We start from the raw sequence: 23,130 nt of genomic DNA on the forward strand, positions 1-23,130 counted from the left end.
TTTTATTTCGCTGTAATTCTAGGGCAGCATTTTGAGGGGCATTGCAGGTTACAGCGGAGTTTGGGCCAGGTCTCTATGTTGTGTCTTTGAAGGTTGATGTCTCAGTCAAAAGTCATTATTTGACAAGTTGGGATACATTATTATCGGCTAGGATCTGGGCAGTAGCTCTTGGCAGTAACCTTACTGCCCGAATCTTTTGATCAGCGGCGGCCCAGCAGGCGGCAAGGGTAACCAAGGCACTACTCGGGCACCTAATTTACTAGTAAAAGCCATACAAATGCAATGTTCACTAATACTCCCCTCCCCCGTATACCCCGCAAGTTACTATACAATTAAACGAAGGTATACTGTAAGGCATATTGCCTAGGTGTACGGTAGGGGGAGCAGGCAAGCCGAGCATGAGTTATAGGAGAGTCGACGGAAGAGAGGACGATGGCAATAGCCTCGTATCCCTTAACCCGCCGGCGTCCATCTAGTAGATGGTCCGTGCGGAACACCAGAATCAAAACTACGCGTATGGTCACGGAGCCTTGATCCTATTGATCTGATTGGCTAAACCCTTATCGATAACAGATGGACGTAACTCGGCGGGTTAAGGGATAGAGGGAGACGAACCAATAAGGAGGGAGAGCTATCCCTTGCAACGTTGAGGTCCTAATGGAGGTGGTCCGTGCGGGAACACCAGAATCTTGGAGTCGTGCAGCTCTGATTCTGGTGTTCCCGCACGGACCACCTCCAGTAGGATCTCAACGTTGCAAGGGATAGGCCCGAGTAAGGGATAAAATATCCCTCACATATATCTTTTCACAGCAGATGCTGTCAAATCCTTGCCAGCTCCTGGGCTATCCCGAAACATCATTATCTGCTTTATTAGTCATATTAACTCCACGGTAATTCCCGCTAAATCTGGCCTGGTTTACGAGTAAATAGGCATGCAGGCCGCTTATGATAACTCACTCAATTGTCTGCTTGCCTTTGGGCATGTGATTTGCATCAACCATTGTGGTCTCAAACTTTACATAATGCTAAGCCCCCGATTGTGAATTGAAGAAGGAGAAGTTTCACCAAAAAGATTATTTATCGATGATGTTGTGCCTAACCGCCGAGAGAAACTGCAACGTTGCCTTTTTGGGCTGATTAATCGAGGCCACAGCCCGCCACACAGCTTTGAAGGTCCTTGCTCCCTGTTAAAGCTCCAATCCACAACAACTTCCTCAGTATACTCTCTGAGAACACCTCAATTGCATACTGACACCGCAAACACACTCACGATGCTCTTCAACCTCATCCTCCCCGCTCTTGCTCTCCTCACACCGTCTCCTGTCTCCGCATCTTCTTCCGTCATCGATCTCATTCCAGCCAACTTTGACTCTGTCGTCCTGAAATCTGGCAAGCCAGCTCTTGTCGAGTTCTTCGCTCCTTGGTGTGGACACTGCAAGAGCCTCGCGCCTATCTATGAAGAACTCGCCTCCACTTTCGCCTACGCTTCCGACAAAGTCACAGTAGGTAAAGTAGATGCGGATGACCACAAGGAACTTGGGAGGAGGTTTGGCGTTCAAGGCTTCCCAACTCTGAAGTGGTTCGATGGCAAGAGCGACAAACCGGAAGATTATAGCGGAGGCAGGGATCTTGAAAGCTTGAGCAAATGGATTACAGACAAGACTGGCCTGAAACCGAAGGTCAAGGGCAAAATGCCCAGCTCGGTGGTTATGTTGGATGATAATAGCTGGAAGGAGAAGGTTGGAAAGGGCCAGGATGTCCTTGTGGCATTCACAGCCCCGTGGTGTGGACGTAAGTCATTTCCCCCGTTCTCTCGTAAAAGCGCTACACCGCCTCATAGTTCCTTTCCCTCCAAGCTGGATAGATATATTGTCCAACCCAGAGGACTTGGAATGATGTTGATTACAATGCTAATACGAATTTACTAGACTGCAAATCCCTCGCTCCGATCTGGGAGACTCTCGCCAACGACTTCAGCACCGAGCCGACCGTCCTGATCGCTAAAGTTGATGCCGAAGCTCCTAGCTCTAAGCGCACTGCGGAAGACCAAGGCGTCAAGTCATACCCCACTATCAAGTACTTCCCTAAAGGTTCTACTGAGGCCCAGCCTTACGAAGGTGGCCGCACAGAGAAGGACTTCATTGCTTTCCTTAACGAGAAAGCCGGCACACATCGCGCTATTGGTGGTGGGTTGGATGCTACTGGTGGCACTATTGAGGCCTTGGACACTATCGTGCAGAAGTTCTCTGGCGCGTATGGCGAGGGTCTTGAAGAGGCAAAGAAGGCCGCGCAAGGCCTGAAGGACAAGTACGCTTCGTACTACGTCAAGGTGTTCGAGAAGGTCAATGCCAACAAGGGTTATGTGGAGAAGGAGCTTAAGAGGTTAGAGGGTATGTTGAAGAAGGGTAACTTGGCGCCGGAAAAGGTGGATGACCTGACTAGCCGGAGTAACATCTTGAGGAGGTTTATTGGCAAGGATGAGAAGAGTGAGTTGTAATATGTAAAGCAAGTGCGAAGGAAGGTAACGTTGGATATTCTTACGAAATCATGGATCATAGCCTGACAGATGGTTGCCTAGACTGTCTTTGAGCTCATGTAGGTTTACAAAATATATATGATGGCGTTCTTCTTGGAGCGTGTGGATGTTACTCATGTATGATAAACCATAGTGAGGTCACAAGCCAAGTCAGATGATAGAATGCGCAGAAGGTTCATGCTTCATGAATAGATATCTGAAATTCGTATATCCTGCTCCTCTTAGGTATAAACACTCCATTTACACCAAGAAAATCTGAATAAGTCAGTAGCCATAAGTGCTTAAACTTAGGTATATCAAACATGCCATCTCTCTGAACAGTCAGACCGCGAAGTCGCTTATCTAAAGCTTGAATCATTGCAGTCCCAAACATCTGATATCATGCACAAAAATCTTTTAAACCATTCCTAAACTTTAAGAAGAGCTCATTTACCCGAACTCTCGCCCTTGCTGCTCTCTCCGGCTTGAATGGTGGCCTCAAGGTTGTCAAGGCGACGGGACATATCGTCCACTGCACCGATCAGTCAGCTGCAGACTCAACCCCGGAGCACAGCCCATACATAAAACGGGAAGGTAATATAAGTAGCAGAAATCAAACGGACAGAAAGGAGCGGAGGGGAGCCTACTCTTCGTAATTAGTTCGCTAGATATACTCGAGAATTTTGTAGACAGCTGGCCTAGCAGCTCATCGACAACTGCCGTGAGTTCGCTGGAGGCAGTGTCGCTCACTGTGGACTATATTGACACGTTATTAGAAATTGCCTATATATGGGAACTGGGCGGAGGAGCCGATGTAGCTTCAGGGTAAGGGGTGGACCGTACCATATTATCAATTGATGAAGCGGTGTCGGAGTGTTTTGACATTTTCGGACAAAGAGTGCTGTGTTTACAAAACTTGGGGAAAGCATCTATTCAGTCTTAGATTTGATATACGAGATGGTGAGCAGGATAGTTACTTGTGAAATGTTGTACGCATCGCACCAAGGACAGTCAGGGCCACCTCGTGCACGGTCCCACCTCGTGCACGAGGCTCTACGCCGAAAAATCACCAAGGAAGCATCGAACACCAGAAAATTTCCAGAGGGGTCCCTTCATTATTCTATAAGAGCGCCTACGTCCTTATTTCGTGAATTAATTATTAAACCAAACATTCCTCCTTGAATCTATTTGTATATCCTGATTAGTCTTTACACTAATACACTAAATAATCCTCCGTCCTCAACCACCAGCTCCCGATTTTACCTATACAATCACCCGAAATGTCCCTACCCTCCCTCGCTCTCCCAGGCCAGCTCCTCGGTCCAATATCCCAATATGCTCCAGGCCCGGGAACCCACATCTTCGACTCGCAGATCTACGCCTCAATCCTAGGACCTGTCACCTCCACCCCGCCCTCAAAACGCCCGGCCACTTCTTCAGCACTACTAGCCCCTTCCTCCAACACTCTCACCAACCCCTCAAATCTGCCTATGTTATCAATCGTGCGACATGCAAGCAGCGCTGCGTCTGGGGGAAACTGGGCGGCAGGGGGAGCGGGAACAAGCGTGCTGCCGGAAGTGGATGCGGTGGTGCTGGCGAAGGTGACTCGGTTAGGCACTCGGCAAGCGACTGTTGAGATATTAGTCGTAGGAGATAATGTGTGCCGAGAGGGTTTCCAAGGGCTGGTTCGACGGGAGGACGTCAGAGCTACGGAGAAAGACCGGGTGAAGATTCCGGAGAGCTTCCGCGTGGGTGATGTGGTTCGAGGTGTTGTGGTGAGTGGAACATACTCTTCTTTACGTTTGATCCGAATTAGAATCTAGGAAGAGATTGAGATTATGGTTATTACTCGGGCTACATAAGCTGATGCTGGTTTTGAGTAGATATCGCTTGGTGATCAGTCGAGTTACTATCTCTCTACAGCGTCAAATGAGCTAGGCGTGGTCATGGCTACAAGCGAGGCAGGGAACCAGATGCACCCCATTAGTTGGAAGGAGTTCAGGGATCCGATCACTGGAGCTACAGAGAGTAGGAAGGTTGCGAAGCCGTTTTGAATACTGCGTATCAAAACGTGGAATGCAAAATAAGCTCTTAAAAGTTTGTGATATTAAGCACCCACAGAGCGTTGATGTCACGAGCGTTTGAATACGCTCATTGATAGTAAGTCCCAGGCGCCCCAATAACACCCCAATCTAATCTGGTTATTAGTGCTGCTCAGCATAATGTTCTGAACAGCAGCGAAATTTAACGAGAAAGGTAAAAAGGATTCGCCCCTGCGAACCGCTTGCAGGCGGAAATGCATGAACATGCAAGCCCGTACCTTAGACATCCAGTATCTCGCAAAAGAGGTGTGATTTAGGTACCCAGCCAGACTTGCACCGTCTTGGTTAGCCTCAGCATAGCTCTCAAATCATACCACTGTAAAAGTAGAACATTTTTATTATCCACTCTAATTAGCATTTCGGTTGTGATTTTGATGTATCTGAAACAAATCCTTATATTCCGGTCTTCTATTGTTCCTCGGTTTTCACGCAATCCCACCTCCATAAGCTTTTTTGTCTTTTGTTATTTTTGAATTTTTTGTTTTGCCGACCTTCTGCAATCTTATTATGTACTGTACGATCTCATCTTAACATCTCGAGAAAGGTAGGGAAATTCATCATCTAGGTGATTGTAGAGGAAGAGGCTCGAAAAAACGTCCCCGATTTCTACATTAGGCCTCCTAAAATGATCAGCCAAATATGCGGAGGCTAGGTTGGACGGGTAGCTGCACTTATGTACACCTTGTCCAATGAGAGATGTGGTGGGTTTCACTGTATCGGCGCATAGCCTCCACGGATGTTCCCCTGCTGACGCTTGTCCTGCTTAGGCTAACCCTGCAGCTTAAGCTGTCCTCCACCCTGTGCAAGGATCCCGCCAAACCCATCAACTCTCCCGCAGTTTGTATATATATAACCTATCTTGCTTTCCCTGTGCTTTGAGAAGGTGGAAATTCTGAGTAGGAACCATTTGGCCCATCCTTCAGTAACACCTTTCGGCGATTGTTAAGAGCAAGTCATGGAGCCCACGCGCTTATTTCTGCATACTCCAATGTTGCCCATCTATATATTTTCAGTACTCATTGTCTGGTTTACTTCCACAATCATATATCGACGCTTTTTCCACCAGCTTGCAGAAATCCCTGGTCCTCTATTACCCGCAATTACGTATCTACACGCCTTCTAATTTGATGTGCTCCGCTCAGGACACTTCTACCAAGAGATTGAGAGGCTACACGATTAGTATGGTGAGTCGGAAGTGAAGAAACTTGTATTGAAAAATCACAATTTTGTCTTTTGGTGAAGGAAGAACTTAAGCTTTGGGGGTGTCTCGAACAATGGATATCATGCCTTAAATACGAAGTTGAAATTTCTCTCATTGACCCAATTGTCCGCATAACCCCCGATGAGGTCCATCCCAATGACCCCGAGAACTACGACAAGATCTACAGCATGAGCAGCCGCTCCTACAAAAACCCGAACATCTATGGTGAGTTCGGCAGTGTCCAAGGTTGGATCATATCCTCAACGCCGAAACGGCAATTTGGAGAGATGAAAGAGGGCTGAACTGGTGATAAATCTACTCCAATTACTTCGGCGGGGGGGAACTGGTCTGCGAAGTCGCTACGATGGCATCAGGGGAGCGTACTATTCAAACCCACCCCCGTATCCGCATTCTGGCCCGCCCTCAGCAGCGCCAGCAACGAGAAGTGGCCGCCAGCCACCAGCCTCGCAATAAAGTGAATGGAATCCGGACTGGCCGGATAGCTGCCGTCGTCAATTGTCTCGTACAGATCCGTAAAATCACGATCCGTGCTCGTGTTGTTCAGCCAGTACGCGACGGCATTGACAAAGAGGCGCCGCGTGGTCGGGGCACATGTGGTGGCTGTCCAGAGTTCCTAATCGCTTTTGATGTATGAGTGCCGTGAATCGAGCGGGATGTCGGAGACCTGTGAGATCGTAGGGTACCAGTCTGATTGCATGGCGTAGATGTGCTCGGGGATGATGCCGAGACCGAGGAGCTTGTCAGGGTAGACATTATAGAGGAGGCCGTAGCTCGAACGCCATTGGTAGGAGAGCAGTGTGTGTTGCTCTGAAGAGTCCACAACATTCTCTTCCCACTGCTTGAAGTAATTGGAGGCTGTGGCACTGAAGTTCTGCGCGTCGGCGTTCATGCTGACCACGTCTGCCGCGCCGGACATGGCTTGTAGCGCTATGATGCCCTTGATGGCGAGATTAGTTTGATTAATCAGGCGGCCAGCGAAGTCATCTATGGTATGGTCAGCATGAGTACACAGATATGTTAAGGTAATTGTAGGCTTACCAGTGCTCAGCTGAATCCCTGGTATCAAAGACAACTCAATCAAATACTGAATAAACTGTTTGAGCAAGCTGTAATGTTTCTGAATGCACCCAGAGTTCCCTGTAAACTTTGTAATATACATATGCCATTAAAATCATATTTCCACTTTCTTCAACTGGCATATACTCGTCGTTCCCCTCCACATGGCCTGTAGCATTTGGAAAGCTTGAGCCAAGATCGTGCATTGAGTAGCCATTAGGATAAAATCAACCTTCCTAATTTTGGGATAAAGGATTCAAGTTGAATCTCAACAATTCCGGGTCGGCGTATAGAAAGAAGGGCATAGCCGGATACATGGCGTCAACTGTGTGTACGTTCCCGTCTGACGAAATCTCCTTTTGGAACATGAGCGGATCTGTGTTGTCCTCGCTGTCGCTAGGGTTATAGTCAAGACATAGGCGCCCATGACTTGGTGAGCGGATAAAGCGACAATTGCGTAATATAACTCCGCTTCTGAAACGTCTGGGATTGCAATACCACTGAAGTTGTTTGGATTGAGAAAACCGTACGCGTTGTCTGGATCGAATATGTACGGATTCCCAAATTGATCAGTTCCGTTTATGTACATGTTCACCGTGAGATTGGCATACGGAAGCGTGGGTTTAGGGGTGCTGTTGCTGTATATCACCGCCGCGTTTTCGGTGTAAAGCAACATCATCCTTGGGCTAGCCGTCAAATCGACTACCCAGTGCTTGAGCAGTCGCATAGTCCAGGTAGTGATGCTTGATCATTGAGAGCACGAAACTGTAGCATTCAGTCCGTAATGGATTTATAGGAATAACGCCTACAGAAGTCAGATATCTCATAATCGGATTCTATATTGTACCTCGGAGCCTGCAGTCGTTGATCCAAAGTCGTGGGAAAAGGCAAAAAATTGGCGTCCGATCCCCCCTTGACCTGAATTGAGCATCTACGAGGTTATTAAGAGTACGATCCATGACATGATTGTATCGGACATCTGTCGAATGGCCACTCTGAAAACTGAAATTCTGCGAAGTCCCTGGAGTCAGTGTGTCCAACAGTCAGCTAGCTGCGAGCTTCAGCTTTTATAGCTGACTGACTGCGTCAATCGGACCGCTCGCTGTCCGCTGACTGCGAGGTAAGGTACGCTGACTGTCACGCTGTCAGCTAGCTGTCCCAATTAGGAAATTAATATAGACTTTATGGTGTTTCATTGCGGATTTTTGGCAGCACCTCTCTATGTACAAATATTGACGTTGCCCAATTAAATCCAACCCCAATTCACCCAATATAGCATTCAAATATAGCTAAATTCGTCCTGCGCACCCATAGAGGGTTAAAAAGGTAGAACGTTTGGTAGTAACGTCAGTAGCAAGGTCAGAAAGAAGGCATTGGTAAGGGCTCCGGAGGCTCTATTTCTATGTCAGATTTAATCAAATACGAAGCTCCGTTAAATATATCTTACTAAGCTGGCTTTTCTGCCTCTGTAGTTGGCTTATAGCCAGTAAGATTAATATCCAAGCTTATTAACCAAGGTATAGTTAAACCTCTATTGGAGTTAATACAGTTAATTAAACTGCTTAATAAAAGGCCTTTGATTAACCACCATTTTTGCCGTATATTGTTAGGTAGAGATTGTCCCAATTAATAGGAAAGATACAGCCATAGTTCCGATTTGCTAGAGGAGGCTCTTGCGATGCGGAATCTTAATCGCCCAATTCGGTATCATCGTTAATTAAAAGGGGGGAGGAAGAAAGTTAATCCACGAACCCTACGCGGTGCTGGAGTTAAATGACGCGTAGATTGTGAATTAAATAAGGAAGAAGTAGAGGAGGAAGCAGACAAAGAAGCTCTACCGCCTGGCTGACGCGTGAAATGCAATATACGTTGCATTTTATATAGGTAATAAAATAGTAAGCTTTAGCACGGGTTTCGGCGCGCAATGGAGATATTGGGGAAAATGCTTTATTTACTATGGCTAAGCAAGAGATTCCCATGGGTTTCCCATTGCTTGGCGTATAATTAACCAACCAGATCATCCAAATATCCTTAACTTCTACCAAAAGCTTCAACTCACCACCAAATCTTACCGCCAAGACAGCGAGCTGTCAGCTAGCTGCAGTCTTATAGCTGACTGACTGCTTACATTAGCAGCCTCTTGGCAGCGAAGCTGACAGCGTCGCTGACTCTTGGACACACTGCCTGGAGTTGTCCCATACGAAAGGTTGCCCCACTGAGGGAAGTTGTTGTACTCGCCATATCTGTAGGGGTTTTCTTGATATACAATCCTGTATTGGGTCAATCAAGTGCTGAAAGTACAAAATGAAACATTTTACCAATTAAAAAAGTCTCCGACCTCATTGTCTTGTTTCCTGTACCATTTATAGGACTCAAGTCTTTGTGAAATACCCAATTAATTATCTTCCCGCCTTGATAGCTAATGCGTAAGCATCTATGTCGCTATAAAGTTGCACGTCATATGCCGCTCCGTCACTCGACTCCCAAGATGTCTCGAAATAGCCCAAAGGAATGCTCGTCCTGCAGTAATCTGTAGGCAGAACCGGAGATAGAAATCGAGCTGTCACGTGAACTGGACCCGCTGCAAGAGTAAAGTTGCTATGCTGGGAGTCGAAGCTGACCGAGAGGGGAACAGCCTTCTTCAGATTCTTAAGGACTGGCAAGCCGGACATTCCTGCTCCAAAATACTCGTAAGATGTACCATCTGCGGTAATCATACCATTCCACCCAGGACCATTGCCATTCCAAAAAATGGCACCATTGCTGTTGATGGTGCCGTTATTTGCAGTAGAAACCCAGGCGTTCGCGTAAGGGGAACGGACTGCAAGAGGTAGTGCAGGAGCACGGACGGGAGAGTAGAATGGAATGTCATGACTAGAAAGGAGTTAGCAAAGGCATGGGACGACGCTAGTCATACTAACCCATTAGAGTCTTTAGCTCTGGAGTTTGGGTCCTGAGCACAGACAGCCGCCGTGAGAATGAGCACAAATGAAGCAAAATACATTATGGCAGCCACAAGACGAGCAATTGAGGTGAGGAGAAACGTCTACCGCCACGGCCTTATAAGCGGATGACGTTACTTCGCACGGGCCAAAAGCGGGGAGGGAAAACTAATGTAACCAGACAAACAGGCGCTGTGAACAGGAAAACGTTGCTTCTATGAGTAGATGCATGAGCAGAAATTGGGTTTTCCAAAGTAGAAATGACGTGCAGATGGGGAGGCAGCCACCCGGCTTGGCTAGAATAGCCCCATATACCCCGGATGATCCAAACCGTAAGTGGATGACCGCCAAATGCTTCTTATAGGTGGTGTAGTATAGTAGAAGTGTGGATAGATGTGACATCGTATGACTTGCTCCGAGCTTCAATTGTAATTTGGGGCTTTGGCGACACTGCCGGTGGCAGGATTGGTTTGTGGCCCTGAGAGATTGGATCTGGTGGCGCACAGTGCGCATTTCTCCACCGTTTCCAAGCTTACTCCGTTATGTCTGTCGTCATGCAAGAAATATCATCCCTTGCGCTTAGGGCTGCGATCCCCCCTTACCACCTCAAGCAAAGCAAGTACTCATTGAGCTAGTCCATCTCCCGCACTCGTACTCTCAGACACGCATTACAAAAACATGCGGCACACAGCCTAAGACAGACGAATTCAATGAGGGCCACCGCACTGCAGCAGTCTGTCTATCTAACCCTCCCTTCACCCAGGGGTGCTAGTAAACCTTTCAGGCCTTCCGAAGAGGCTCGAATTGAATCGAATTGCCCGGCGCTCCATACCAGCCGAATTGAAAGATTTGATTTGATTTGGGAGGCCCGAATTGGAATTTAATTGACGAATTAGATGTATAATCCTATACAAGGTTTTGGTATGGTGTTTTGCACAGCAGTCACCCAAAATCGCTCAGGTCCTCAAATAAGGCCTCTTGTTCAACCCTGCCGTCTGTATGAGGATCTCGCGATGTATAGCATCACCGGCTTTTGTTTATTGTCGCTAGAGGAAGGCGGGTCTCTCGCAGTGTCGGTTTCTTAGGCGCAAGAATTAAAATCAGAGGTCTTCTAAAGCTCGGTAGGTACCTCAAATGTACTAGGAGGCGCAGAAGGTAGTTTAGAATTGGATTTAATGTCCATTATAATGATATGGACTGGTTGTATCAAAAGGTTAATAAGATAGGAGGACCTTTATAGGTGTAAATATCTTTATTCTTACTAAGATCTATAGGTAGATTATGCCTAGTCGATAACTTAGATCTAGCTTAATGATAACGGCGATTGCCGAGTTATATAAGTTTATCTAATAAAGTTAGAAGATTAGGCATTTTATACGGTTACTAAGAATATCTAATGGTAAAAATATTTCCATATTCTATATATTTTAGTTCGATTCAACCCTCCCAAACACTTGATTTGATTTGAATTGGTTTGGCAGAGGACCTTGACTTGAATATGAATTGAATTGAATTGTAATCAATTCAAGTCAATTCGGACTTGATGGGAAGGTTTACTGGCACCTCTGCCTTTACTTGATGCCATATACAGCATTCATATTTCCGCAGCAGCAGCATCCTTTGCAACACTACGACGAATCCAGCGGCGAGCGGCACGAAAACGCATTAACCTGCGGCAGCTTAAACGCATTAATCATCCCCATAATAGCGGCATAAGCGCCCAAGCCCGCCGTCGCCAGTGACGCCGCAGCATGGATAACATTCAGAACAGAGAAGTACCAAGGGCCATTGAAGAAGCCGCGGACCCAACGCCGCACGCCGCTATCGTGGTGGATGGTGTTGCCGGTAGCCGGGTCGAAGCCCTCGCCGTCCTGCATAGCGCCCTTGTGGATGGCGTAGCCGAGCGCAAGCATGGGCGGGAACGTGTACGCGAACTGCACGACGCAGAAGGCCGCGAGGACGGAGACGAGGCCGAAGAAGTCGGGGATTGCGGCGGCCATGATGTAGGCGATCGACCAGTAGATGGGCACGATGGCGGCCCAGAGGTACTTGCCTTGCTTGGTGGTGAGCGGGGGCGCGGAGAAGAGGTCCATGAAGATGTTGTTGTAGAGTACTTTGATGCCGATGTTGCCGTAGAGCGCGGCGGCGATGATGCCGCTGAGCACGGCGAACATGTTGCCAACGCTCTGCCAGCCGTAGGGGGAGACGCCGAGGTAGGAGAGAGAGTAGACATATTGCCCTTGGTAGCTGTAGCAGAAGAGACCGTAGAACATGTACATAAAGTAGATGAAGGCCTGGGCGAACCACATGGCCTTGATGAAATCGCGCGGCCGCCGCATCTCCGCCATGAACTCGACGAAGAGCTGCGCGCCTCCGAACGCAGCGACGCCCTGCATGAGACCGTTGACGGAGCCAATGAAGTTGGATGGGTCCGGGAGACCAGCGTAGTGTTTGACTGGTGGGTATACGCCGTTGACTGGTGTCACGTCGTCCGGGACTGTGGTCGCTCCAGCAGAGCCAAAAGCTGCGACTCCGTAGTTTGGCGGGCTGTGCGCGATGGCGCCCATGGAGATGGACATGAGCGTTAGATTGGTCCAGACAGCGACGTTGGCAAGCCATCCAAACTTCTGTAGGGTGCGAATCTGACCAATGGCGAAGCCGCAAATGGCCCAACCCAGACAGCAGACGGCATAGCAGAGCTTGAACTTAGAAACTTGAGAAATGGCCTGTCCATTACTGATGACGATCAATCCAACGGTGCAGAGGAGCTGGGAGAATTGCAGCATATTAACGCAATGGCGGGGAATAGTGCCGTAGAGTCTGAATGCAAGGTCGCCATAGTTTCTGGCAGGAAATTGATAAGAATCAAGACCTAAGAAACACGTCCAGAGAAGGTAGCCACCACTAGAAAAAAAAAGAAAAAAAATTAAGGGTTAGGCGAGTCCAAATAAGCTGGCGGGAAGGAAACTCACTAGCCGGCTGCGAGACCAAAGACGGTAAAGAGGGCAATGCCAGGCCCCCAGCCTAAAGTGCCAATTGCGAACCTGCGGGCGTCAACCCCTGCTTGTAAAAAAACCCCCCAAAAAAAAAGCCATGTTTAGATACTCACCCAACTCCAAAGGGCCCAAAAATATCCGTGGTAATGAGGTAGAAGCAGGCCGCCCAAGTCGCTGTCCTCATAGCACGCGATGCATTGGTCCACTCCTCATCAGTAACGGTCAATCGCAAATCTCTTCGAGCGAGATTGGTGTTACCAGTGACTGGGCCCTGTCGTTTTTCGTAGTCTCCTCCCGGAGGTGAAGCCTCTGAAGCAGTGTGGACAGCCGAAGGCCCGTTTTTAGGCGGGAACATAATCCGGAGTATGCCCATCTGTGGAATCTCAATTCTGGAGGCTTCATCCTCCTCGGCCCGCGTTTTTTCGGCATAGTAGTGGTACTCGTCGAAGGTTACGGCGGGATCGTGTAGCAATCGCTCTTGGGGCATGTAACCCTTTTTCGTTATGGCAGAATTGTCTTCGATTCGCTCTTGGGGCATGATTGGGCGATTGCGACCAGCGTCAGTGCTCATGCGCGGATCGACACCGTCGCCGGCGAAGCTACCAATGCCGCCAGATGCCATATTGTGATGGAAGACTAAAGCTGACACACAATGGTCAAAGGATTGACGGGAGACAGGTGATGGCAGGAATCTTGGAGGGGCTGTGCAGTCCAAGCCGAGAGAATACGATCCTGTCGAGGATGGGTAGGTGGTGGTCATAAATGGGCGGGCATTCCTCCCCCTCCTACAATAGAATTTAGGTGAATAGCCCCATGGCCCAGGATCCGGGAACCTTCAACAAGGGAGGTGGTCATGGCTATCCTCGTATCTACAACAGATTGAGTTGGGCGGAGCGAGCAGATTGGGATGAGACAGGATGGGATAGGATGAGAAAGCCGGTGGGTTAGAGTTACGTTCTTAGGATGCTGCATGAGGGAAATTTGTGGACGAATAGCAAGAGTGGACGGGTGACGGGGTAGATTGGGGCAACTGGGGCATTTTCATAGATGCAAAACCCCCTCGCACGCGAAAGCCAAAGAGGTAGGCGTGGTTAATGGAAAGGGAGGAGTCTGGGAAAGACTTGTGGTTTCAAGAATATCGGTAAAAATCGCCAAGGCCAAAAAAGAGCCTCATCGCAGTGCACGGCCCCACAGCGTGCACACCAAAATCCAAAATTCCTCAAATCTTCAAATATCGATTATCTCACCAATATGGCAGCTATTGACGAAGCTCTTGAAGCGTTGCAATTGCAGAAGTTTCCTAATTGCACTAAGGCTGCTAAATATCTTAGTGTTAATTATATAACTCTCCTTGGGCGCCATCGGCCGCTGCGGGGCCAACTTCTGTCGGTCCGGCGTCAAGAAGTCGATAAGAAAGCCCCAAGAAGACCCGGAGAAGCTCATCGAGGCTTGTTTTTGATGAGACTGCCAACACCAGCCCAGTTTCGATGGCGCATGGCGTACCGGTCGTATTATACGCCCACCACGCCAACCGCACTCTACTCCACTATACGCAACCAGCTGCAGATATTAATAAATACCGCCATCGTAATTGGGCCGTGGCTCCAACGCGGCTCCGAAAGTATTTCACATCTACCGTTGCATGAGGTCGAAAAACAGCGCAGCGAAGACTTGAGATAATTTTGTGCGATGATCAGGGGTAGTGCAACCTTATTCAACTCTCCCGCTCGGATAATAGTCATTTAAGAAATATCGGTAAGAAACCCCGCAGCGATAGAAAACGCACTACACCCCCCTCTACGCCCCCAATACCTACAATAAAGCAGCTATGTAGTATAATAAGCTCTAATTTTGATCCTATCCTGATCCAAAATCTTTGATTCATGTCCGGAGCAATCGTCACCCCGCAACCGATACAACCGGACCTTACCTCTCGTGCCTCTCCACACCTCGCGTACTGCTGTCTTTTTGGCCTATTTGACGACGTGGAGGCGGGACACGTTACAGAGTTATTAAAACTAAACTAATATAACTATATATTTTTACAGGGGAGTAAATTAGTGTGTGACATAGTCTATTTTTTCCATTTCTTTAGTAACTAAGTAAAAGACCGCATCCGGAAACCGCGGCCGCATCAGGCAAGGCGCATGCACAGGCACGCCGCCGCTTTCGCGGGGTAGAAGAATCGCGCTCCATCGCTCGCCGTCCTTTTCTTTCTTCCTTTTCCAACAACCTAACAACCCTCCACCTCGCGCGCTCCGCGCCTCGCCTCTATCTTCTCTAAAATCTGTGTAGTTGCTTTGGGTTCGAAATTATCTAACATAATAGCTATCTCCCCTGACTGAAATTGCTCCTCTGATACACCGTTTCTAATGTTTATTTCTTGCGCAGCCTCTTTAATTGAGAATGAAAGTAAGAGTGCGGGGTTATGGAGAGTTGCACTTTTAGTACTTGATAGCTTAAATCCCATTATAAACTCTAGATCCTGCGATAAGACTTTACTGACTTTATATATACAATATATAATAGAGGGGTTAGAATATTATCGCTTAAAGAAGCTACTAACCTATAGTGTGGCCAACAGTCAGCGTCCGGCGGGCTTTGCTGACTGACTGTACTAATTGAATTGTTCGCTGTCCGCTCGCTGGGTATATATCTACGCTGGCTGCACCGCTATCAGCGCGCTTATCTAAATTGGGTAATTTATATAGATCTAATAGTTATAGAGTTAGATTTTAGAATTTTGACAGCACCTTTATATATATAAATATTGCCTGATTTTAAATCTACCGCAATTAACCTTATATAGTGTTTGGACATTATTAGATTTAGTTAGTGCGCTATATAGGCTTTAAAAAAGGTAGTAGTAAGCTGTCAACGTAGTGCCGATTACTACTATATTAGGGTTATATTAGGGGTGTCTATGACTCGTCCATTATATATATATAGCCTCATTTTCTTCGTAGATCAATCTTCACATAAGTTCTTCTTTCCTGATATCTGCGTACAGACTTCCGATTAATATAAGCTTACCATACTTACCAGGTAAAGATTATCCCTATTAATAGGAAAAACATAGCTATAGTTCTAGTTAATTGGTAAAGGCTCTTACAATATAGCGTTATTCTACTTATTAATTTAGGCGTATCTTTAATTATAAGGGGGATAAAAGTAGTAAATCTGTAACGCCTACGGGATGCTAAAGGGCTTAATTAATATATAGATTGTAAACTTAATAAAGAAGAAGTGGAGAGAGAAGCTCTGCTAGTTAGCCAGCGGGTAAAATATAAGGTGTGTTGCATTTTCCGTGGTAATAAAATGGTTAGGTGAACGCGTTTATATACGCGACAGGGAGTTTGGAGAAAACCATACTATTTTATATAAATATCCCAGGGGTTTCCCACCTGAATTTTAGCCGAAGATCCTTAGATCCTTAACTTTTACTAAAAGCTTTAAAACACCACCAAATTGATCCTTTCTTACCACCTATGCAGCGAGCTATCAGCTCGCTGCAGTCTTACCACTAACTAACTGTTACAACTACATACGCTGACTGACTACTTACATAAGCAGCTAGCTGTCAGCGATGCTGCCAGCGACGCTGCCTGTTGGCCACACTGCTACTAAGGCTCGACTTACTACTATAGTTACCACAGAAGCCTCTACTTAGGTAGAGGATTATATAATTAATAAGGAGGAAGAGGAGCTAAATAAGTAATATATAGCTATTAAGATTAATTACAAGACTATGGTTATTAGTAAGGCGTAATATAGGTAGCTTTTAGCGAGTTATTCTATATCTATTCTTCCTTTTATAACACTATAATAATGCTAAGTTTTTCTAATATAGTATATAAATACATTGGAGCTCCGTAGAGCTTCTAGAGTTAAACAATTTACTAGCTGGATAGAGTGGATTTGAGCTCGGATCTACTCCACTCCAGTCCAAGAACTAAAGGGTTAAGGAACGGCTGGATTGGCCGCAGCTTCTACTACTATTCCAGGGATTGCTTTAAAGATACTGACCCATCCCTCATTTCTTATCCAGAATTCAATTTTTAGCCTAGAAAACGAAGCATGATTTCCTAGTCTTTCACGAATGGCCTGCTTCCAAAGTATTATACTAGATCTTTGCGACCCAATTAATCCCATTATTTTCTCGAATTTTATGGCAGCCATCTTAGTTGAGTGTAAGCAATTTTTGCTTTGTAAGAACTCGAGGTGAGAGTACATGTGGCATTGCTGAAATTGAACAACCGGGCGGGTTCTCTAACAATCGGCTTGGAATTAGCAGACATAGAGCGCGGTTATACGAAAAGCCTCCCACCGTTCATTCTTTAGTACCCCTCTACCGTGCCGGTTTAGGAAATCAATTGATGAATAGTCATGGCACTATTTGCACGGTACGAAGACTTATCTTAGGCCCGCGGCTCCCCGCAAGCATGAAAGTACAATGTCCTGTTTAGTCATCTGGCACCAACGAAGGCGCTAAACTCGACCTCTCTTGGTGCCTGCAGTGCAAACTCCTTTCATACCAGCGGGGTAGATATTATGCCCTCTTCATTAGGTGATATAACTGTCTATATTTATTGAAAAATTCGAACGGCACTGCCTTAGAAAACATAATCTAGACCAGACCATATGCTTCCCTTTTAGCATTCATTTCTTCTCTGTGTTTCTTCAAATCTCCCTTCTTAAAAGAGGCAATTGAAGATTTTGCCCCGCAACCCGAACAAACAGTAGTTCTTTCAGCATGACAGGCTCTAGTAACACAGAGAACAAGAGCAAGCCGAATGATGACGTCAATTCTATTCTTGGGAAAGCAGATATTATCATTCGAAATGTAGCTCCTGTTAGGTCGATTTCCGAGCCAGGAATCAACAATACATCGCCAAGTGATTTAATAGGTGTACAGGACCTCGAAAAAGAAGGAAAAACGAAAGTAGTAATAATCATGTCAACTTTATGTGTTAGTTGTGTGTTTCTGTTAATAATCCAGCTACTAATCTACCTTAGTTGTGTGTCTTCCTTGCTGCTCTTGATCAGGTGAAATCGGTCTTTGCGGTTATCAAACGCGCAGCTGATTATTTGCAGACAATCATAGCGACTGCTCTTCCTGTCATCGCAGAACACTTCCACTCATCGGCCACTTACACTTGGATTGGTAGTGTGTACGAAGAACCATAATATTCCATCCAAGTTGATTTAGCTGAGAGAAAGGCAGTTACCTTCTTGCGACATCTGCTTCGGCGACTTCCTGGGGAAAATTCAGGTTTTGGCACCCTAGAGCTGCCTACTATTTCATGCTAACAATCAGCAGTGACATTTGGGGGCGTAAACCAATTCTTCTCCTCGCCGTCTCTTTCTTCTTCATCGGTAGTTTACTATGCGCCATCTCAAGCAATTCTAGCATGATCATAGCCGGTAGAGCAGTTCAAGGAGCCGGTGGTGGGGGCCTACTTACTCTTGTGAGCATTTGCATCTCAGATCTCTTCTCCATGCGGACCCGACCGAAGTATTTTGGTAACTCTACGACTTTCCAATACTTCCGACGCAGGGCTGACCATCCTGATAGGGGTAATTGGGATAGTCTGGGCATTTGCAAGTTCTATTGGACCTGTGATAGGAGGCGCTTTCACTCAAAGGGTTCGTTGTCGGTTCCATACGTTGAATTTGGCTAAGTGTAGGCCAGGTTTCTTGGAGATGGTGCTTCTATATTAACTGTAAGACTGCCTGCTTGTTGTCTAATGTTGTGCTTAAAGGGCTAATGAACGACAGTGCCCATTACTGGCATATGCTTCGTGATTTTACTCTCGTATTTGCAAATCCATAATCCCAGAACCCCACTTCTTGAAGGACTGGCAGCAGTAGATTGGCTTGGTTGCACAGCGAGTATTGGAGGAACGGTTATGTTGCTGATCGGTCTCGAGTTCGGTGGCATCAAGTTCCCCTGGTCCTCAGCCACGGTAGTCTGTCTTGTCATTTCCGGTGTGGTCATGGCTGGCATCTTCGTTATTGTTGAATGGAAAATTGCCAAATATCCGGTATTACCTCTTCGAATATTCAGGCACAAATCGAACATTGCAACGCTTGGGGTTAACTTCACCCACGGATTCTCCTTCATCTCGGCCGCGTACTACCTTCCGTTTTACTTTCAAGTTGTCCTTGGCGCAACTCCTCTTCTCTCTGGATTATACTTCCTCATATTTTCAGTGTCGCTTTCGTTCACATCACTTTTGGTTGGTGCTATGATAAGCACCACTGGCCGTTATCTGGGAATCCTCCGAATTGGACTCGTGCTTATGACACTCGGAATTGGGCTACTCATAGACCTCCCAGACCATATTTCCTGGCCTAGAGTTGTGCTATATCAACTTGTTACTGGAATTGGAGCAGGTCCAAATTTCCAAGCTCCGATTATTGCTCTCCAGGCAATGGTCGCTCCACGAGATATTGCTATGGCGACAGCAACGTATGTATTTGTGCGAAGCCTAGCGATATCCATGTCTATTGTGATTGGTGGCGTCATCTTTCAGAATGGGATGCAGTCACGTCTACCACAGTTGGTCCAGGATATTGGTTCCAGCGCAGCGTCGAGTCTTTCTGGCAGTTCTGCTGGAGCTAGTGTGGGTGTTGTTGAATCCCTGGCCCCCGCTAAGGGAAGGATTGCTCGCCATGCATACTGGGCAAGTATGCGCAATATGTGGACTGTGTATGTGGCTGTTGGTGCAGCGGGCATCATAATGAGTATATTTATAACAGAGAAGTCACTGAGCAAACACCACGAAGAGATGAAGACCGGATTGCGGAGTCTTGAACAGCGCAAGGCAGTTGATAAGGATATTGAGTAATCACAGGTGGAATTTTAAAAAGTTGGAGTGGAGAAGGGAAAGGAAAAAATCCGATTAAAGTTGGAAAGGGAACTTTTTTTGGTTTTTATTTTTATATCCATTGTATTGTACTACGTACAATACTATGCATATAGCCTCTAGGCTATGGCGCTATGGTTCTATGTACATGAATCCTTTCTAGGCAGCTTAATATATACTAGTAGCTATGTCATAGTAGTTTATAAACCTATAGATTAGGGGTTTACCGCTCCCTAGTAAAATACTAGATTACTAGCAACTACGAAGTAATAAGAAAATTGTAGAAAAGATAAGACTACAAGAAACCCTAACGCCTATCCCTATCCTATTTTAAATTAATTTATATCCTTTTACTTACTAATATCTATTTACTAGAAGCCTAGTAAGGGTTACTTCTTTCTAAGGATCCTGCTTCTATTAGCTACTTTTTAGTAGCTATTCCTATCCAATCTAGAAATAGAAAAAGCACTTCTCTTCCTTTCTTTATATAAAATAGCTTTTCTAGGGAAAGAGAAGTGTCTAGTTACCTTTGTATTTCTTTTCTCTCTCCTCTATATAAGTTATATTCTAGCAGTAAGTACCTAAGGGTTTATATAGCGCTATATTCCCTAAAGTATCTGCCTTCTTTATCTTTCCTATGACTTTAGAGAAGGATTTAAAGTAGCCTTTTCCTAGCTTTAGTTGAAAGAAAGCTGATTGTAGCTTTTTAGGATATCTTAGGGGCTTTAAGAGAGAAGGAATGGGTTCCTTTACAGATCCTAGTATAGTGTTTCCCTTTATTTTTGTTCTGTTACGGAGAGGGAACTGAAAACGCAGGATTTACCATCTACTCCCGAGAGAATCCCTAGAACTATAAGTATGTATCAATTAGCCATTTATAAATTGAGATGCCTGACGCCGCCAAATCATAGTAAAACTTTAGGCTTCGGAAAGAGCCTAAGTTTCACAAAAGACTATCAAGCCTGTCCTTCTATCAAGTATAAACTTCTTTTGCTTTAATGAATTTGGAAATAGAATGAGGTGGCGAATGAACTCCGCCATGTCGTGATCGAAACCACTTAATCGCGGGAGTCGCACTAGCCAAATGTGAGGTACGACGATACGGCATACTAGCTAAAAGTAAGGTACGACAAATACGACAAGGCGTCCACGAGTTGATCAAATCTTCGCTGTTTGACTCACCCTTTCTTGTACATATTTTGTAGAGGTGCACCCGCTCAGCAGGTCAACCCCCACCTAACATTTATCTCGGCTTCCGTTACCCTTTCAGCCCAATATCTCACTATGTCCACCACCACAGCTTCAACTATTGCTAATAACGCGCGTTTCAATGCTGAAGCTGTAAAATGGGACTCCAATGTAGCTCACGTTCGGTGCTGCGAAATGGCTTTAGAAAGTGTCTTGCATCATGTACCGGCATTCGCTGACGGTCAGGCAAAAAGTAGGATAGTTCAAATTCGGTTCAAATTATGACGAGCTTCATGTCAATAACATTCCTGTCCATTTTCACCCATTTTCACCCTCTCAAATAATTATTATTGGAACTTCAACCAACTCTGGCGGTTGCTGTTGTTTCTTGGTTATTCAAATGCACTTGAATACTGATACGCACCTACAGATTTCGATGTTCTTGAAATTGGATGCGGCACAGGGCTTCTCTCATTCAACCTCTCTCCTCGCGTGCGCTCCCTTGTCGGTGTAGACATCGCAGACGGCATGATCGATGCCTTCAATGCAAAAATTGGTGCACTCCCGCAACCTGAAGAGGCAAACCTGGCAGCAGTTTGCGTATTGCTGGAAGACGCCGAGGATGTCAAAGTCCAAGGAGCGGCGGCGGCACTCGCCTCGGGGCGCGGAGAATCTGAGAGCATTCCGTACAGGTTTGACCTTATTATTTCCCACTTGACGCTACACCATATTCCGTCTTTGCTAGCTATCCTAGCTACGATGTTTCAATGTCTGAAACCCGGTGGATGGATTGCATTGACTGATTTCGAAGATTTTGGGCCTGATGCTGTTATATTCCATCCGAAGAGCAAGAGGGAAGGCGTGGAGAGGCATGGAATTAAGAGGAATGAGATGGAGAGAATGATTAATGGTACTGGCTTTGACCAAGTGAAAGTTCAGACAGCATTTACTTTTACTAAGGAGGTAGAGGATGAGGATGGTGGGCCAAAGAAGGAAATGAGCTTTCCATTCTTGATATGCATGGGACGGAAGGCTTAAACCCTTAGCTTCAGAAAGATTGCATTAAGTCACTAACAGTCTTGGCCGCGAACTTCTTTCTCTCAGCTTCCGGCATTTCTGCACCGATTTCTATTTTGAGATTATCAGAAGTGGTATAGAATGACGTTTGGGGGCGATAGCATACCTTTAATAGCTTGCATCCTCTGCATCATCTGCTCGAGTTCTTCAACTTGGGGCGCCTCGTCATCTTCCTCTTCTCCGTGAATAGCACCCTTCATACCAAAGAGCTCTATGCCCATCTCTGCCTCCTCCGCTGCGAATGTGTTCTCGAATGCGCCGTCATCACCATCTTCAAGACCCGCATCTCCACCGTCAACCCAGTCGTTCGCCTCCAATGCTTCTTTTATCCGGGCTACTCCCACAGGTTCTACATCTGTCAGCCCACTGCCCAAGATGCCAATAACTGCACTAACCTCCAAAGTCATTGCGACCCTTCGCCTCAGCATCCACATATTCAAACCCGAACTCCATACATAGCTCTTCCCACTCCTCAAAGCTCTTCTCCAGATAAGGCGTCGTGCTCTGAGGCATCGCGACCGCCAGGCACACAGCGTCTGAGCTATATCCGCACGCTTTCTCCACCACATCTGCAATAGCCTGAAGAGTTTGCTTTATCACATCCTGTTCTGGAAATCAGCCTAGGCCAAATTAGGACAGCGTGCTACTGCCTAATACATTTCAATTTTCGACATATTATAGACACTGGACCTTTAGTGAAGAGGGGTTTTACGCACCGTATGCTCCTCTTTGACCGGCTTCCTAAAACAGTATACCCAAGCTCCTAGCACACTAACAACCTCTCTCGCTTCCGGCTTCACGAACTCCTCGCGCCATTCGCTAACATGGGGTATCTCGTCAATCCATATGGGAAGGGAAGCAGTGTAGTAGCGTGTCTCAAGCCTCCAGGTATGGGTGAGGCCTGCAGTGGAGTCGGATACTAGGTCAGGCGCGGAGCCAGTGAGATCTGTACGTACGAATATGTTAGCGAACGAGGTGGAAATTCGAGGGGCACCACGGGGATGGAATGGACCTTTGAGCAGATGTAGAACTCCAGAGTTGGGTGTACCTAGGGCTAAGATGCGGCGGGGGTGCTCAATCTCCATTTTGTGATATGGGAGTGATGTTGTAGGGTTCACATGTTTGGTGAATTAGAGATGAAATGTTTTCTGATGTCAATTTGG

The 23,130-nt window shown here is 46.4% G+C and overlaps 10 protein-coding genes across 10 annotated transcripts; 6 read left to right on the forward strand and 4 right to left on the reverse strand.

Annotated features, from left to right (window-relative positions):
- The first annotated feature begins 973 nt into the window (after positions 1-973).
- On the forward strand, positions 974-2,779 carry K441DRAFT_661944 (disulfide isomerase). Its single transcript, XM_067648968.1, has 2 exons — positions 974-1,791; positions 1,929-2,779. Exons 1-2 carry the CDS (start codon positions 1,272-1,274, stop codon positions 2,495-2,497), a joined length of 1,089 nt encoding a protein of 362 aa, XP_067502675.1. The 5' UTR covers positions 974-1,271; the 3' UTR covers positions 2,498-2,779.
- Positions 2,755-3,512, reverse strand: K441DRAFT_148816 (uncharacterized protein). The gene is made up of 5 exons (XM_067640175.1): positions 3,493-3,512; positions 3,359-3,444; positions 3,163-3,271; positions 2,843-3,047; positions 2,755-2,791 (listed from the first exon to the last, which is right to left on the reverse strand). The coding sequence occupies exons 2-4, from the start codon at positions 3,398-3,400 to the stop codon at positions 2,962-2,964; spliced, it is 237 nt and encodes a 78-aa protein (XP_067502676.1). The 5' UTR covers positions 3,401-3,444; positions 3,493-3,512; the 3' UTR covers positions 2,755-2,791; positions 2,843-2,961.
- Positions 3,513-3,596: 84 nt separating this feature from the next.
- Positions 3,597-4,744, forward strand: K441DRAFT_148846 (uncharacterized protein). The gene is made up of 3 exons (XM_067640176.1): positions 3,597-4,290; positions 4,399-4,675; positions 4,724-4,744. The coding sequence occupies exons 1-2, from the start codon at positions 3,796-3,798 to the stop codon at positions 4,567-4,569; spliced, it is 666 nt and encodes a 221-aa protein (XP_067502677.1). The 5' UTR covers positions 3,597-3,795; the 3' UTR covers positions 4,570-4,675; positions 4,724-4,744.
- Positions 4,745-5,244: 500 nt separating this feature from the next.
- K441DRAFT_148860 (uncharacterized protein) lies at positions 5,245-6,214 on the forward strand. Its single transcript, XM_067640177.1, has 2 exons — positions 5,245-5,318; positions 5,385-6,214. Exon 2 carries the CDS (start codon positions 5,573-5,575, stop codon positions 5,738-5,740), a length of 168 nt encoding a protein of 55 aa, XP_067502678.1. The 5' UTR covers positions 5,245-5,318; positions 5,385-5,572; the 3' UTR covers positions 5,741-6,214.
- Positions 5,929-6,120, forward strand: K441DRAFT_566843 (uncharacterized protein; the record flags this gene model as incomplete). The annotated part of the gene is made up of 1 exon (XM_067643771.1): positions 5,929-6,120. A coding segment is annotated over one exon (192 nt), but the record flags the coding sequence as incomplete, so codon positions are not given.
- Positions 6,189-9,899, reverse strand: K441DRAFT_687942 (DUF1793-domain-containing protein; the record flags this gene model as incomplete). The annotated part of the gene is made up of 11 exons (XM_067652139.1): positions 6,189-6,452; positions 6,504-6,823; positions 6,878-6,976; positions 7,023-7,081; positions 7,169-7,291; positions 7,363-7,575; positions 7,814-7,916; positions 9,077-9,165; positions 9,234-9,337; positions 9,439-9,769; positions 9,817-9,899. 11 exons carry the CDS (start codon positions 9,897-9,899, stop codon positions 6,189-6,191), a joined length of 1,788 nt encoding a protein of 595 aa, XP_067502680.1.
- A 1,180-nt stretch (positions 9,900-11,079) lies between these two features.
- Positions 11,080-13,921, reverse strand: K441DRAFT_661948 (amino acid transporter). Its single transcript, XM_067648969.1, has 4 exons — positions 13,361-13,921; positions 12,947-13,309; positions 12,810-12,881; positions 11,080-12,741 (listed from the first exon to the last, which is right to left on the reverse strand). Exons 1-4 carry the CDS (start codon positions 13,453-13,455, stop codon positions 11,466-11,468), a joined length of 1,806 nt encoding a protein of 601 aa, XP_067502681.1. The 5' UTR covers positions 13,456-13,921; the 3' UTR covers positions 11,080-11,465.
- Positions 13,922-17,417: 3,496 nt separating this feature from the next.
- Positions 17,418-19,863, forward strand: K441DRAFT_706315 (uncharacterized protein). The gene is made up of 8 exons (XM_067653651.1): positions 17,418-17,802; positions 17,850-17,879; positions 17,928-18,004; positions 18,058-18,105; positions 18,154-18,356; positions 18,409-18,479; positions 18,526-18,556; positions 18,612-19,863. Exons 1-8 carry the CDS (start codon positions 17,587-17,589, stop codon positions 19,682-19,684), a joined length of 1,749 nt encoding a protein of 582 aa, XP_067502682.1. The 5' UTR covers positions 17,418-17,586; the 3' UTR covers positions 19,685-19,863.
- Positions 19,864-20,986: 1,123 nt separating this feature from the next.
- Positions 20,987-21,928, forward strand: K441DRAFT_613430 (S-adenosyl-L-methionine-dependent methyltransferase; the record flags this gene model as incomplete). Its single annotated transcript, XM_067645640.1, has 2 exons — positions 20,987-21,143; positions 21,321-21,928. The coding sequence occupies 2 exons, from the start codon at positions 20,987-20,989 to the stop codon at positions 21,926-21,928; spliced, it is 765 nt and encodes a 254-aa protein (XP_067502683.1).
- Positions 21,929-21,938: 10 nt separating this feature from the next.
- On the reverse strand, positions 21,939-23,052 carry K441DRAFT_566639 (uncharacterized protein; the record flags this gene model as incomplete). The annotated part of the gene is made up of 5 exons (XM_067643755.1): positions 21,939-22,018; positions 22,074-22,316; positions 22,363-22,570; positions 22,684-22,913; positions 22,980-23,052. The coding sequence occupies 5 exons, from the start codon at positions 23,050-23,052 to the stop codon at positions 21,939-21,941; spliced, it is 834 nt and encodes a 277-aa protein (XP_067502684.1).
- Positions 23,053-23,130: the final 78 nt, after the last annotated feature.

This window comes from Cenococcum geophilum (assembly GCF_001692895.1).
Source record: "Cenococcum geophilum 1.58 unplaced genomic scaffold K441scaffold_28, whole genome shotgun sequence".
In the NCBI taxonomy this organism is placed as follows: Eukaryota; Fungi; Ascomycota; class Dothideomycetes; order Gloniales; family Gloniaceae; genus Cenococcum; species Cenococcum geophilum.